We start from the raw sequence: 12,101 nt of genomic DNA, 5'->3' as shown, positions 1-12,101 counted from the left end.
TCATTATGATGTAGAAAACACCACTGGCTGTTAAGGTGGTTGTCATCATTGTTGCCCAGCGTGACGTCAACGCTGCCATATTCATCAATAAAAACCTCATTTTGGCGGCAAATCGAAAATGGCACATTTTAAATCGTTATAGAAAATTTATTCATCAACATAAAATTACCTTCATCATCGTAATTTTTTTCGAGAATAAAATAAAAACACTGAAAATACCCAATAGGGAGAAAAAATTTCAATAGGGATTAAGAGGAAATTTAGTAGGCAAATAAATGTATCATTATGAATTCGTAAAAAATTTAATGATAATTATTAAAAATGTGTGGAATATGTGGTTCCTTAAACTAGTAAAATTAAGATTCAAATAAAAATTAAAATGTCAGGCAGGTATTTCAATACTTGTGGAATTTGACAGTGCTTTGTTGTCATAGTACAATGAAACAATGGAATGTTTTTTGCAGAAGGCCCACCACCAGCGGAATCCCGCCAACCCGGTGAAGGTGAATTCTGGATCACGAACTCGTCTCAATCTTTGCACGAATTCCAGGACAGTGGCAAGAGATCTTCTGGTTCGTCTGTTATATGGAGAAACTGACACGTCACAGCAAAACTCCAATACTGTTCGTTCTTCCTCGTTTGATAAACCAGCTTCGTCCAACACTAGCATTCGTTTGGACTTTCCCAGGATATTGTCATAAAGGGTTCCTTTGGGTATTCCATATTTGACCGAGGCTTGTGTAAATCGCATTTGCTGGGTAACCACGGCATGTATCGCGTCTTGTAATTGTTCTTGCGACCAAGTCATCGGCTTGTTGTTGTGCTTCAAGGGACTCCCAGCAAACTCAGAATTGGACGATGTGGATGCCCCTAAAAGGCTCGGGGTACTTTTCCATATTTTATTCTGGCTTTCTTCACGAGAATCAGACACCGATGGCTTGACGAGAAGAGCGTTATCATTATGTAGAGCAGTCACAGAAGCAGGAACAGGTGTCAACGTGGAGATTTGCTGATCTGGTGAGGAAAGGTAGAAGCAGTTTGGTTGAGATATGGCAGTTTTCTTTATTTGAGTTTGTAGAAAGGAAAGAGAGGTAGACGTTATGTCAAGTGATGAATGAGATCCGATTTCTGAGTTGTGAGCATTTAAAGGGAGGCGGTTGGGGGAGTTCTTTCTCCGAACTTTACATTTAGGAGGATCAATATCGCAACTCGGCATTTCTCTTTTGGTTACTATTTCAGTATTAGTGGAATGTGAAGATTTGTCCACTTCAGCAACGTCATGATCCGGATTGTTGACTTCGGTGAGTCCTCGAATCTTGAGCATCTCGGCTACTTTCAACAGAGGTGCAAGTTGCTCCTGAGCTACATTGATTTCACCTTTATACATAAACTCCACCACGGCTTTGAGCTGTGGCCAGGTAACGTCGCGGATGATGACAATGGGATGTTGGCACGGGTTCTCATAAAACAGAGACTGGAAGTATGGGCTGCAGGCGGATAAAACTACTTTGTGGGCTTTGAGACTCCGGCCATCACAAGCGAGGGTCACATCTACGAAAGATTCACTCTGTAGAAGTTGATCGAACACATTGGTCAGGTTGGTCTGATAATTGTTCCAGCGAAGGCAGAACTGTAAAGAAGCGGTGGTTGAGAACTCCCCAGGCAACCTGGAGTTGGCATCGCACCCCTCCTGAGAGATCTCACTCTGGATGCACTCCCAAGGGTTGTCATCAGCAGACTCGTAAACGGTGGATGGAGCATCTTGCAGATTCCTGATGATGCCTTGCCTACAAGTTGTGTGTATTGTTGCGGACGCCAGCTTTCTTTATTTATTGCTCTGTTTGACCATTAAGTATTATGCTAATCAAGCATAATTTTATTATCAAATCATGTAAATTATGTTCAAGTTTTTCTGTAAGTCTTACTTACAAATCAATGAGATTCAATTTAACCTGAAATAAAATAAAAACATTATATTAAAAAAAACTTATGAAATGAAAGCATTCACACATGTCATAAAACAATAAAAACTTATGAAATGAAAGCATTCACATATAATGTCATAAAACAATAAAAAACTTTGTAGAGAATTAGATATATGAAGAAAAAAAATAATAGTGATTATCGATATAACATTGTAACTGATGACAATTTCAACAAATAATTTCATGTGAACTGGGGCTACTACAGTTATTTATTTATAGTTTTTAGTGACACTAGAGGTATAATCTACTACATACATACTCCCTAGAAACGAGATGGTGGATTTTCAGTCAATGATAGCTGCCTCCTTCAAACTAATTATTTTTTAATAAAATTGATATAAACAAACTCATAAGTAATTAAAACAACACATATTCCATGTTTTTATTCTTTATGTTATGGGAACCTAAACATAGAGGCTACATTTTTAAATTGTTGAAATATTATCAATATACTTTCATTCCTGTATTTCCTTTGTTTAAAAGTTTATAATAATTAGCATTTTCAAACCGACAACAAAATAATAAAAAAAATCATTGATAAAAAGGAAATATTATTAGTATTTCCTGTATATAAAAAGATAACTAACATTGAGTCATAAAAAATGACACATTAAACTTTTTCTCAAAAACGTTGACGTTTGCGGTGTCATTTTAGTTCAATGTTTCGCTTTGGTGCTTACGTTTACAAATAATTATGAATGGTAAAAGGAGATAAAACACTAAAATAACCAATTTAATATCACAAATAACTTTTCCGATGAAAGTCACTTCTTATTTGTACTTAACAAAGTTTCTTTATAACATGCAAACTATTTAAAACAAAAAAAAACAACGCCACGCATTGACCACTTGTTGCATAGCGGAATTTGATGTTAAAGGTAACTTACTGCGACTGTGCACGCAACTGGTAGAAGAACTTTGAAATAGGCTAATAATCATATTATTCGAAGACAAAACATAACTTTGTAAATTTTTGGTCGTTGTTCCGAATATTGGAAACATCAAAATATTATCACGAACAAAATAAATATGCAGCACTTTACACAGATTTTTTGTTGTCTTGCGTCTTGAAACAACTTTCTTACGTTTCTTGCGAGGTACTATAACATTAAATTACCTTAAAAAATATATGTGATTAACTTCGAAAAGTTATTGGGTCCAACACCTCAAAATTGTTAAGCAGTAAGAAAAGGAAACAACTCTAAACTTTCCTGATCTCAAAAAATAATAATGGTGGTTTCGGATTCACCCACTGCTATGTTCAAGTGTAAACAAGAATCGAAGAAACATGCATTGTAAATTTTCTATGAAGAATTTGAACATCGGTGACCATGCTTTTAAAGTTTCACGAGACTTCTGAACAACTTCTCACCTACTAATAATAATAAGAAAACGTTTAAAACTGTAAATTTATGCTTTATTGGGTATTTGAGTTTTCCAAAAGAGTTAAATTTCAAAATAAAATAATTTTCATTGATAACTTCATCTAGACTTTATCCATTGGAAACTACAATAAATAAAACCTTCTCATCCAAAATTTGTTTTCTTTCATTTAAAATTTTGTTTTCTTTGTCTAGATGTGAAACCTATCAATTTCATCCTGTTCGATACACAATGAGAGAGAATGCCGGATTCTGGATCAGTGGTTGAAAAGTCGTACATCAGCGTGGACAGTAGTTTGCGTTGAATGGCATAAACTAATAAATGTTTTTAAACATTTTCTCCGAAATGATTATTGTATCCTATCCAAAAACATTCAAAATAAAACTTGGAAGCAGCTTCATTTAATGAAGTTTTTAATTTAGTGAATGTTTTTTGATTATCGATGTTGGGTCGGAATTTTTGATTTTTCAGCTTGCCATGATAGATATTTACGTTTTTCAAGTTGTTCTAGGCTTGGCATAAATTAACACTCACATGCTTAGATGCCCACTGATAAATATTAATCTGCCCATGACTGTCATATGTGAAGGAGTTTATAAAATTACTCCACAAGCAGCTTTAGGATAACTTCATGCTCACTCGAGTATGTTTTATCCTTTGATTATATAAATGTCAATATATATATATATATATGTAATATAAATATAATAATCAAATATATATATATATAATATAAATAAAATAATCAAATAAATATATAATATTTATTTATATTATATTTATATATATAATCAATGGTTTTATCTAATGCAAATCAATAGGCAGTATACTTTCTGATTGTTAATTTCCCCGCTCAGTTAGTTGAAAAAATATGCATGGAACAAGGAGTGAGTGCTAAGACAGAGCCATAACAGTTTTGCAGAATTTTACCCATATTTTACCCTAGCGGTGAAATGGCGGATTGGTTCCAGAGTAGGCATTCATCGGTAGCTCGTTATAATTTACTAACCAAGTTTATAAGCCCGCTTTCTCATGGTCCGGAAATCCGGTTTTCTAAGACCATGGGCAGAAATTAATGATCTCGATTCCTTACCCGTTCCCTCATACTTACCGACCCACATGTACCTAAAAAGCTCTGGACGGAGCAATTCGAGATCAATTTGAAGCCGCGGGTGAAGGGAAAGATGTATCGAAAATGCTAAAAAACTACTTAAATTTTTTAATGACCATTACTATTGACATCAAATACCTAAAACACGTAGGCCTTTATAAATGCACTAACAGCAAAAAACCTAAAATGGTAGTATTTCATTATGCACCACTTTGCATACAAATCAGTTCAAAATCTAGTCATACAAGATGGCTACCAGGTAATTTCCCTTAGCCTAGATTTGACTTCATTGCCATTCATACAAAATCGCACTAATGTTCTGTCCGGGGTTTTTTAGGTCCATGCCGACCCATGGGACAGCGGGCTAAATATGTCCTTGGTTTGTTCGTTGTCGTTTGATGTTCGTTCTGTCTGTGGCCGATAAATAAATAAATAAACCGTGGTGGTAAATAATCTATGCCCTTTGGCCCTAGGGTCTACCGAGAATGGTTTATTTATGGGTCTACCTGAGTGGTAAATCGGGTATGTCTATATCTATGGTTATAAATGTAAAAATGGCTGTCAACTTAGCAAGGCTTATTTTGAAAGATTTTAATGTACCAAAATTAAATTTCGCTCGAAATGCGCATAGAATTCGTGGAAAACCTCCCGGTGTGGCAAGGACATTACAGCAACGCCTTGAGCATTACAAAAATTTAACCAATGATGAACTCTTCACTACCAAAATTAATATAGGCTTCCCGTCTTTGAGGTTATTTATTGTACGCTTCGAAATTCATATGATTTTTGTAACTTTATTTTAATGATGCATATTTTTACAGTATTTCCAAAACTGATAAGCTGTCACAGCGAATCGACCACATAAAGAAACAAAGAAAAGATGAGAAACTCGAAAAGCTCGCCAGAAAGAAAGAGTTGTTGGTCGACTTGGAAGAAGTCGAAAAAGATTGGTACGAAAATAATGGACCGTCGCATATAAAAAGGATTGCTGACCACTATGGAATATATGAACATTTATACAATGAAGGGTATTTTCTACCCAAAGTTCACATGAATGTTTTATACTCCTCTGGCGATTTGGTATATCCAGTCTACCACGGGAATGTTGTCAAGCCCTCCGAGGCAACCAAAGCTCCCGAAGTGTCGTACGAGAGTGACAAAGATAGCTTATGGGTTCTGACATTAATAAACTTAGATGGCCATTTAACCGAAGACGGAAAGGAGTATATACACTGGTGTGTTGCAAATATTCCAGGAAACAATGTGAAGAAAGGCAACACCCTTGTAGAATATCTTCAACCAATACCTCCCAGGGGCACTGGCTTCCACAGATACGCATTTGTTCTTTACAAACAAGATAAAAAGATTGAGTTCTCTATGAAGCAAGGTACAATTTTTATAATACTCTGTTAAGTAAACCTTAACATAATCTCAGAATTTCAAGAATATCTTTAAAATTATAAGTTTGTTGAAACTTCTATTGCCTAAATTAACCAGAATTTGAAAAATCTCTTTTGGGTATAAATATTTTTTTCATAAATATACAGAAAATAGGGAATAATGAGAAGTGTTTCAATTTCCGGAAATTGAATATAATGTATGTTAGTAGCTATTTCGTAAAAAAAACGATAATTTTACACCTTTTCTTCATGCCATGTTTTGACATAATAATATTAAAATATTTTTTTTATGCTAGTTTTTTTTTAATCTTATAATAAATTCTTATCTAATTTTTATCTACATAAGTACTATAAAGTGATTTTTTTTAAATGCGTATTAACACATTGTCGTCAGGACACGGCATTTGCCGTTTTTCGCGGACTGTCGGTCAACTGCGGGACATGGCAAATGCCGTTTTTGTCGACTGTCGGTTTTGGCGGGAAACGGCATTATAGGGGTTTGTTATCAGCGTGAAATAAAACGCCTTGAAGGGTAATTTGCTACCTGGGTGCTAGGAGACAGTCGCCACAAATCTAGAGTTTTTATGCGATCTCAATCTCCAGTTAAGTTTGAGTCATTTCACGTATTGGACTATTTTTCATACCGCTCGCACTGTTTTGTATTTTATTATTTGAATATATTAGCATTGTATAGGAATTTATCCCTACAAAAATGTCTTTACAAGCCAATGCTAGTGACGATGAAGTGTATACCGACAATTTATCTAATTGTTCATGGAGTGATGATATTGAAAAGGTGTCAGACAACAAACCGAGTGATGATGAACAAATACCAAGCCCTAGAAAGTTTCACCGTCGCACTATTGAAAGTGATTCTGATTCGGAGACGAGCTCATATGAGGATGTGGACGAGTGGTCATCGTTTGATAATCCACCAATTCTGGAATCTTTTTTAGGCCGCCGCGGTTTGATTTCAAATGCCCATTGTCTTTAAAAAACTGTAAGTGATGCGATAGAGTTATTTATCGGTGATGATTTGTTTGAATATTTTGTAAACGAATCTAATAGATATTACCACCAAAACTCACATAATTACAAATTATATAAAAAATCAGGAAAGTGAAAAAATATTACTTTGAAAGAAATGAAAAAGTTTTTAGGGCTGATTATGTTGATGGGACAAGTTCGAAAGGATATAAGGGACGAATATTGGTCTACGGAACCAACAACCGAAACTCCTTATTTTGCTAAAACGATGTCCAGAGACAGGTTTCGGCAGATTTGGAAAGCGTGGCATTTTTCTAACAATGAAGATATCATCGATAGTTCCGACTGATTATGCAAAGTAAAACCAATTATTGACCACTTTTTACCAAAATTTATAAACACAAACAAAATGGGAAATTATGTTCTTAGCTTACGTTAGTTAAATAATTTCAGAATTTGAACTTGGGTGAATAAAAATGGAACATTAATACATCTTTTGCCATCTCCCACAACGTAATTAATTGTTTCTTGTAGTAATTTAGTTGAAACCCAATGTAATTTCCATAATCTGTACCTATTAAAAATACAGCAGTTAAGTAAACATTCATCAAGTGATAATAGAATGGGTTGTAACGATTGCCAGCGACGGTCCAAGTAATTATGTAGAAATAGATGGGAGACAGAGTCAGAGATGTTTCCAGTTTCCAAATGTTTGCAAACTGAATTAACATGCCACCTGTTACGCCTTCTAAATACAAGAATTGATTCATTTTTTAAATTTTAGTTACATCTGATTCACCCCTCCAAGATCGCACCTTCAATACGAGAGATTGGTACCAGAAATATGAGGATGAAATAACTCCCGCTGGGCTCGCCTTCTTCCAGGCTGATTGGGATCCAAGCTTGACAGATTTCTTCCACAATGGTCTTGATATGAAGGAACCAGGTATGTCTAAAGGGTTCAATGACCTTACAACCAGTGGCGGCTTGTGACTTTTGAGTGTTAAGATCGAAAAATTCGACACTATTGATAATGTTTAACACAGAAAGATTTTTTTTTCGAAAATTTCAGTTTTTTGTATGAAGATTTTCAGGAAATTTCAGCTTGGCAGTACACTGCATCGATTTCCTGGAAATCTTCATGAAAAAACTGAATTTTCGAAAAAAAAAAATGTTTTCGGCTGTAACGCCATTTTTAAAATATTAAAACTCAAAACACACCAAAAGAGCTGCCACTGATTACAACAGTGACAAATTTGATCAAACATTTCCTAAAAGTCAGATTATAATGTTAAATCAGATTTGATCAAGAAAATATCTTAAAACCTAACCTACTTTTTTATTTTTTCATAACTTTCATAAGTGTGTATAACTTTTGTATGCATGTATAAGTGTTCCGATTTGTCCGGTTACCATCAAGATTTAAACAATAAATGTTCTCAATTTGATAAGTTGTTTCCCTTATAGATGAAGGTTCTGTTTATTGACAGTTTGGCATTATGTAATAATTAAACCCATTTCTTTCCAGTATTCGAGTATGATTTCCCGAAACCATATATGCAGGAACAACGGTGGTTCCCAAGCAGGCACCCATTCAACATCTATATGGACAAACACAGAGATGTGAAGCAAATAAATAAAGAATATTTCCTGCGCATAATGAAGGACGAACATCCCTTCAAGGGTCCGAAGCCAACATTGAAATTCCCCATGGCCCAGGCCTTCCCTAAAGATATGCCTTCTTGGCTGAAACTGCATGAGAAGAAAATAAGATTGAAATGGGGACGTATTAACGAAGTGTTGTAAATCATATAATTTATTATAGGTAACTAGTACATAATAAACTCAATTGTTGCTAACATATTTTTTTATTGAATTTTATTTATTATCCTAAGTCATTGATATGCGAGTCGGTCTGCAGTTCGTTCTTACATGTTGTCAAAATACGTGTTTTAGTGAATGCTTTACAATTTGATTTTGCATTGTGGTATATTGGTAAATACGGCATTAAAGTTGGCAAGTGAATTCGACAGGTGACAAAGGATTTCACTCCAACAACACATCTGCAAGATAAGACTTACTTATACATATTTCACTTTTACTATTGCTTGACTGTTTATTTAAACATAATTATGGTACAGACATATGAAGATATTTGAAACTTCCAATAGTGCTGCGTAATTGTGTATTTGTTTACAAATGAATTGACATAGTATGGAAGTGAATTCGAATCAACAGGATTTGGTCAATCAAAGGAATCCCATTTATATTTTGTTTATGTTTCAGAGCAATGAACTGAAGGTCCATAGTATTGTCAATAATATAAATACATAATGCCTTTTAGAGAGCACATTTTATGTATCTGTTTCTTGTTTATGTTTTTGCTTTGTTTTGATTCATTACATTTCAGGGGAGTGTCATTTATTCATACACGGAATTTGTGAATAGAGGAGATATTTTAATTTCTTGGTAAGGTTTTTGTTTTATTTTATTTAGGTTTTTCACGGATACAAGAGCCAGAAGAAGTCTAACTAAACTAACTAATTAACGAAAAATGCCTTAAATAAACTATTTGCCAAATTTAAATAGCTTTCAAATGATGTATAACATTGATTACTTTTAATCCCCTTACTCATCCAAAATAATGGGTAGGCACGACACGGCGCGAGGGCTCTGAACTCGACGCGACACGGCAGGCTGAGCAACACGTTGCAATTTGTTAATTTACCAAGTTAACTAACAGATATGTATAAATGATAAAAATAAATAGTCAGTATGTTCTCCTGTGACTAACGGTTTTGTGCATTATATGACATATGAGTGTTTTGTATATTTAACCACCATTAAAAGATAACAATATTGGGAAACTATAAGAAGTTTGCATACTGAAAATTAATATTTATTAATAATTAAGACCCTTTTTATGTAAAAAAACCTCAACAACTGTTACAGACGATAATTAATTCTATTATTGAAAGACATGAAAATATTAAGTTAAAATAGCCAGTTCGGATAGCGTACTTGGCCAATATAATTTATTTTTTTTGTATAAGGCAATTCACCCTAAAAGGAGTGCTTTGTGCCCTTAGAGTTAAGATATTATGTTAAAGTTTTATGGATTATAATAATAATAATAATATTGGACAGTATAAAGGGGACAGGACATATCACATATGAACTTGTATAGAATTGAATATACCCGAGAGTTGTTGAGGGGCAGGAAATACGGAATATTAAGGGGAGACTGATGGGTGATTTTAATAAGCAAATGATACATGCCCTTGAAAGAATGGTTTTTACAATTGAAGAAGACACAGTCAAGAGTCTCATCCTCCTCACTGCACTGGCAGAATGAACTCTTGAGTACCCGAATTTTAAACAAATGAGATGCAATAGAGCAGTGGCCAATTCTCATTTCCGAGATACAGGAAATAAATCTTTTGGATTTTTTTTTGCCGGGGTAAATTAAAGTCTTTTTTTTAAAGACACTTTTGGCAGTTTGCGTATTATTTCACTTTTGAAAATTGTTATGGCAGATGATATCATGAGATGCGTGTGCGCCAGGCATTGCGTAGAGAAGAGACCGCAAACCAAGGGTAGAGATCCTAGCTACCCTTCCAGCCGGTCCAGTGTGGCCACCCGCAGAATATTTTGAATCTTCCATTCGCCAATCTATGTAGTGTGTCCGGGTTGTTGTGTTTACAAATGTTAAAAATCTTGAATTTGAATAATTGTACGTGCTGTTGCAGAATTAATAAGAAAATGTATTTAAAAATGGGAATTTGAAGGTGAAAGCTATCCTGATGGGTGATGATTTAGTTCCCTAAACCTTGAATCTATTTGCATGAACTGTAATATGACGATGGACCTGATATTACAAGAAGGCGTTCAGAAAATAACCACGCCCTAATAACATCTATATATAACATCAAACCTACAGACAAGTGTGTTTTTATATCTAAATATAGAATGTACGGATCTAAACATTTAATTGAAGGGTTGTCATCATTAGGCATTTTTTCATCTTATTGTGAAGGTGACAGATAGTCAAAGATCTCTAACATAAGAGCTGGGCCTCCTATGATGAAGATTACGCATTCACACAATTGTTTGACAATGCCGATGTTAACGTAAAAACAATAGGTGGCTTCAACACGTTTCAATCCATGGTAGGAATTAAGTGCATATTATATAATCACTCCATCTTACAAAGTTACAACAAATTTAAATGTAGCTCATACGTGGCATGGACGTTTTGGGAATCAAAAAAACATCCGACAACAATGCTACGTGAAGAGAAATAAGAGTGTCTTGAAAGATATAACCATCAAAGATGTCAGTTAGTGTATATCTTCCAGAAAAGAGCGGGTTGATTATGCATCTCTTTTATATCCTTATATCTTGAAGTAGGCGTTGGAACAGACAGATCTACTAGTATTGCTTGCAGCATTACACTGGTTTTTATTGCTTCATTGTTTCAGTTGCCACTTCTACCAACACCAACGATTCAGCTTTCCCCTAATTTGTTCCAGTTCAACGCATTCATTGACAGGACTATGGAGAGGACGGCCTACGAAGAGGACAGTGGTCAATGTAACAATACTAGCAACGCTAGTGACACCTCGGGGTTTTAGGAACACAGGGGCCTATCTACAAAAACATAGTTTTGAGATAAAAGCAAATAAAGATTGGAATTCTCATATGCCCAACTGCACCTCTTAAACGGCTGAATATACGAGGTAGAGCTTTGTGTCGCTAATAAAAATGATTATGGTATTACCAAAACCAAGTAGTTTGTCAACTTCGAGATCAGTGCGCTCGCAATAGTAGTGGTCAGTGGAAGTTCAAGCATTTCTTCGATGGTGGAGACTGGCATTTTTTATTAGTACTGAAACTACCCAAAAAATATATAAAATTTCTCTAGCAAAAATGTTCACAGACAAGACAAAATGCACATAATCAGAAGTCCAAACATAAAATAAATCTCTATCTACAGATTGATACCAATTTATAATAAAAATGATTGGGAGCAGTTGGGACTGAAAATTCAATGTTTCTTCTACTGCCTTCCCTGATAATGAACTGTACTTGCCACTGGGTGGTCAATATTCCTGACCCGGTGACTGCACTCACTAGATCGCCCAATACTTTTATTGTTATGAGGAACTGGTTATTTTTGTATTTATCTTCTCAAAAGGAAACTATTGAACCTCTAGAACAGGAAGTATTTTAATA

The 12,101-nt window shown here is 34.7% G+C and overlaps 2 protein-coding genes across 3 annotated transcripts; one reads left to right on the top strand and one right to left on the bottom strand.

Moving 5' to 3' along the window:
* Window positions 1–289: 289 nt before the first annotated feature.
* Window positions 290–4,473, bottom strand: LOC149420926 (uncharacterized). Its single transcript, XM_089635147.1, has 3 exons — window positions 4,462–4,473; window positions 1,930–1,952; window positions 290–1,823 (listed from the first exon to the last, which is right to left on the bottom strand). The coding sequence occupies exons 1-3, from the start codon at window positions 4,471–4,473 to the stop codon at window positions 383–385; spliced, it is 1,476 nt and encodes a 491-aa protein (XP_089491273.1). The 3' UTR covers window positions 290–382.
* A 471-nt stretch (window positions 4,474–4,944) lies between these two features.
* On the top strand, window positions 4,945–8,716 carry mRpL38 (mitochondrial ribosomal protein L38). 2 transcript variants are annotated; one of them, XM_089635294.1, is made up of 4 exons: window positions 4,945–5,001; window positions 5,301–5,866; window positions 7,651–7,812; window positions 8,395–8,716. In XM_089635294.1, exons 2-4 carry the CDS (start codon window positions 5,530–5,532, stop codon window positions 8,670–8,672), a joined length of 777 nt encoding a protein of 258 aa, XP_089491420.1. In that variant the 5' UTR covers window positions 4,945–5,001; window positions 5,301–5,529; the 3' UTR covers window positions 8,673–8,716. The 2 variants fall into 2 exon arrangements, with proteins under 2 accessions (XP_089491420.1, XP_089491419.1); XM_089635293.1 differs by lacking the exon at window positions 4,945–5,001 and adding an exon at window positions 5,012–5,230.
* Window positions 8,717–12,101: the final 3,385 nt, after the last annotated feature.

This window comes from Hesperophylax consimilis, chromosome 9 (genome assembly GCF_061612785.1).
Source record: "Hesperophylax consimilis isolate HC1 chromosome 9, BYU_Hcon_1.0, whole genome shotgun sequence".
NCBI classification, from domain to species: domain Eukaryota; kingdom Metazoa; phylum Arthropoda; class Insecta; order Trichoptera; family Limnephilidae; genus Hesperophylax; species Hesperophylax consimilis.
The sequence above is the reverse complement of the archived record's forward strand: the minus strand, read 5'-3'. Positions and strand labels throughout refer to the sequence as shown.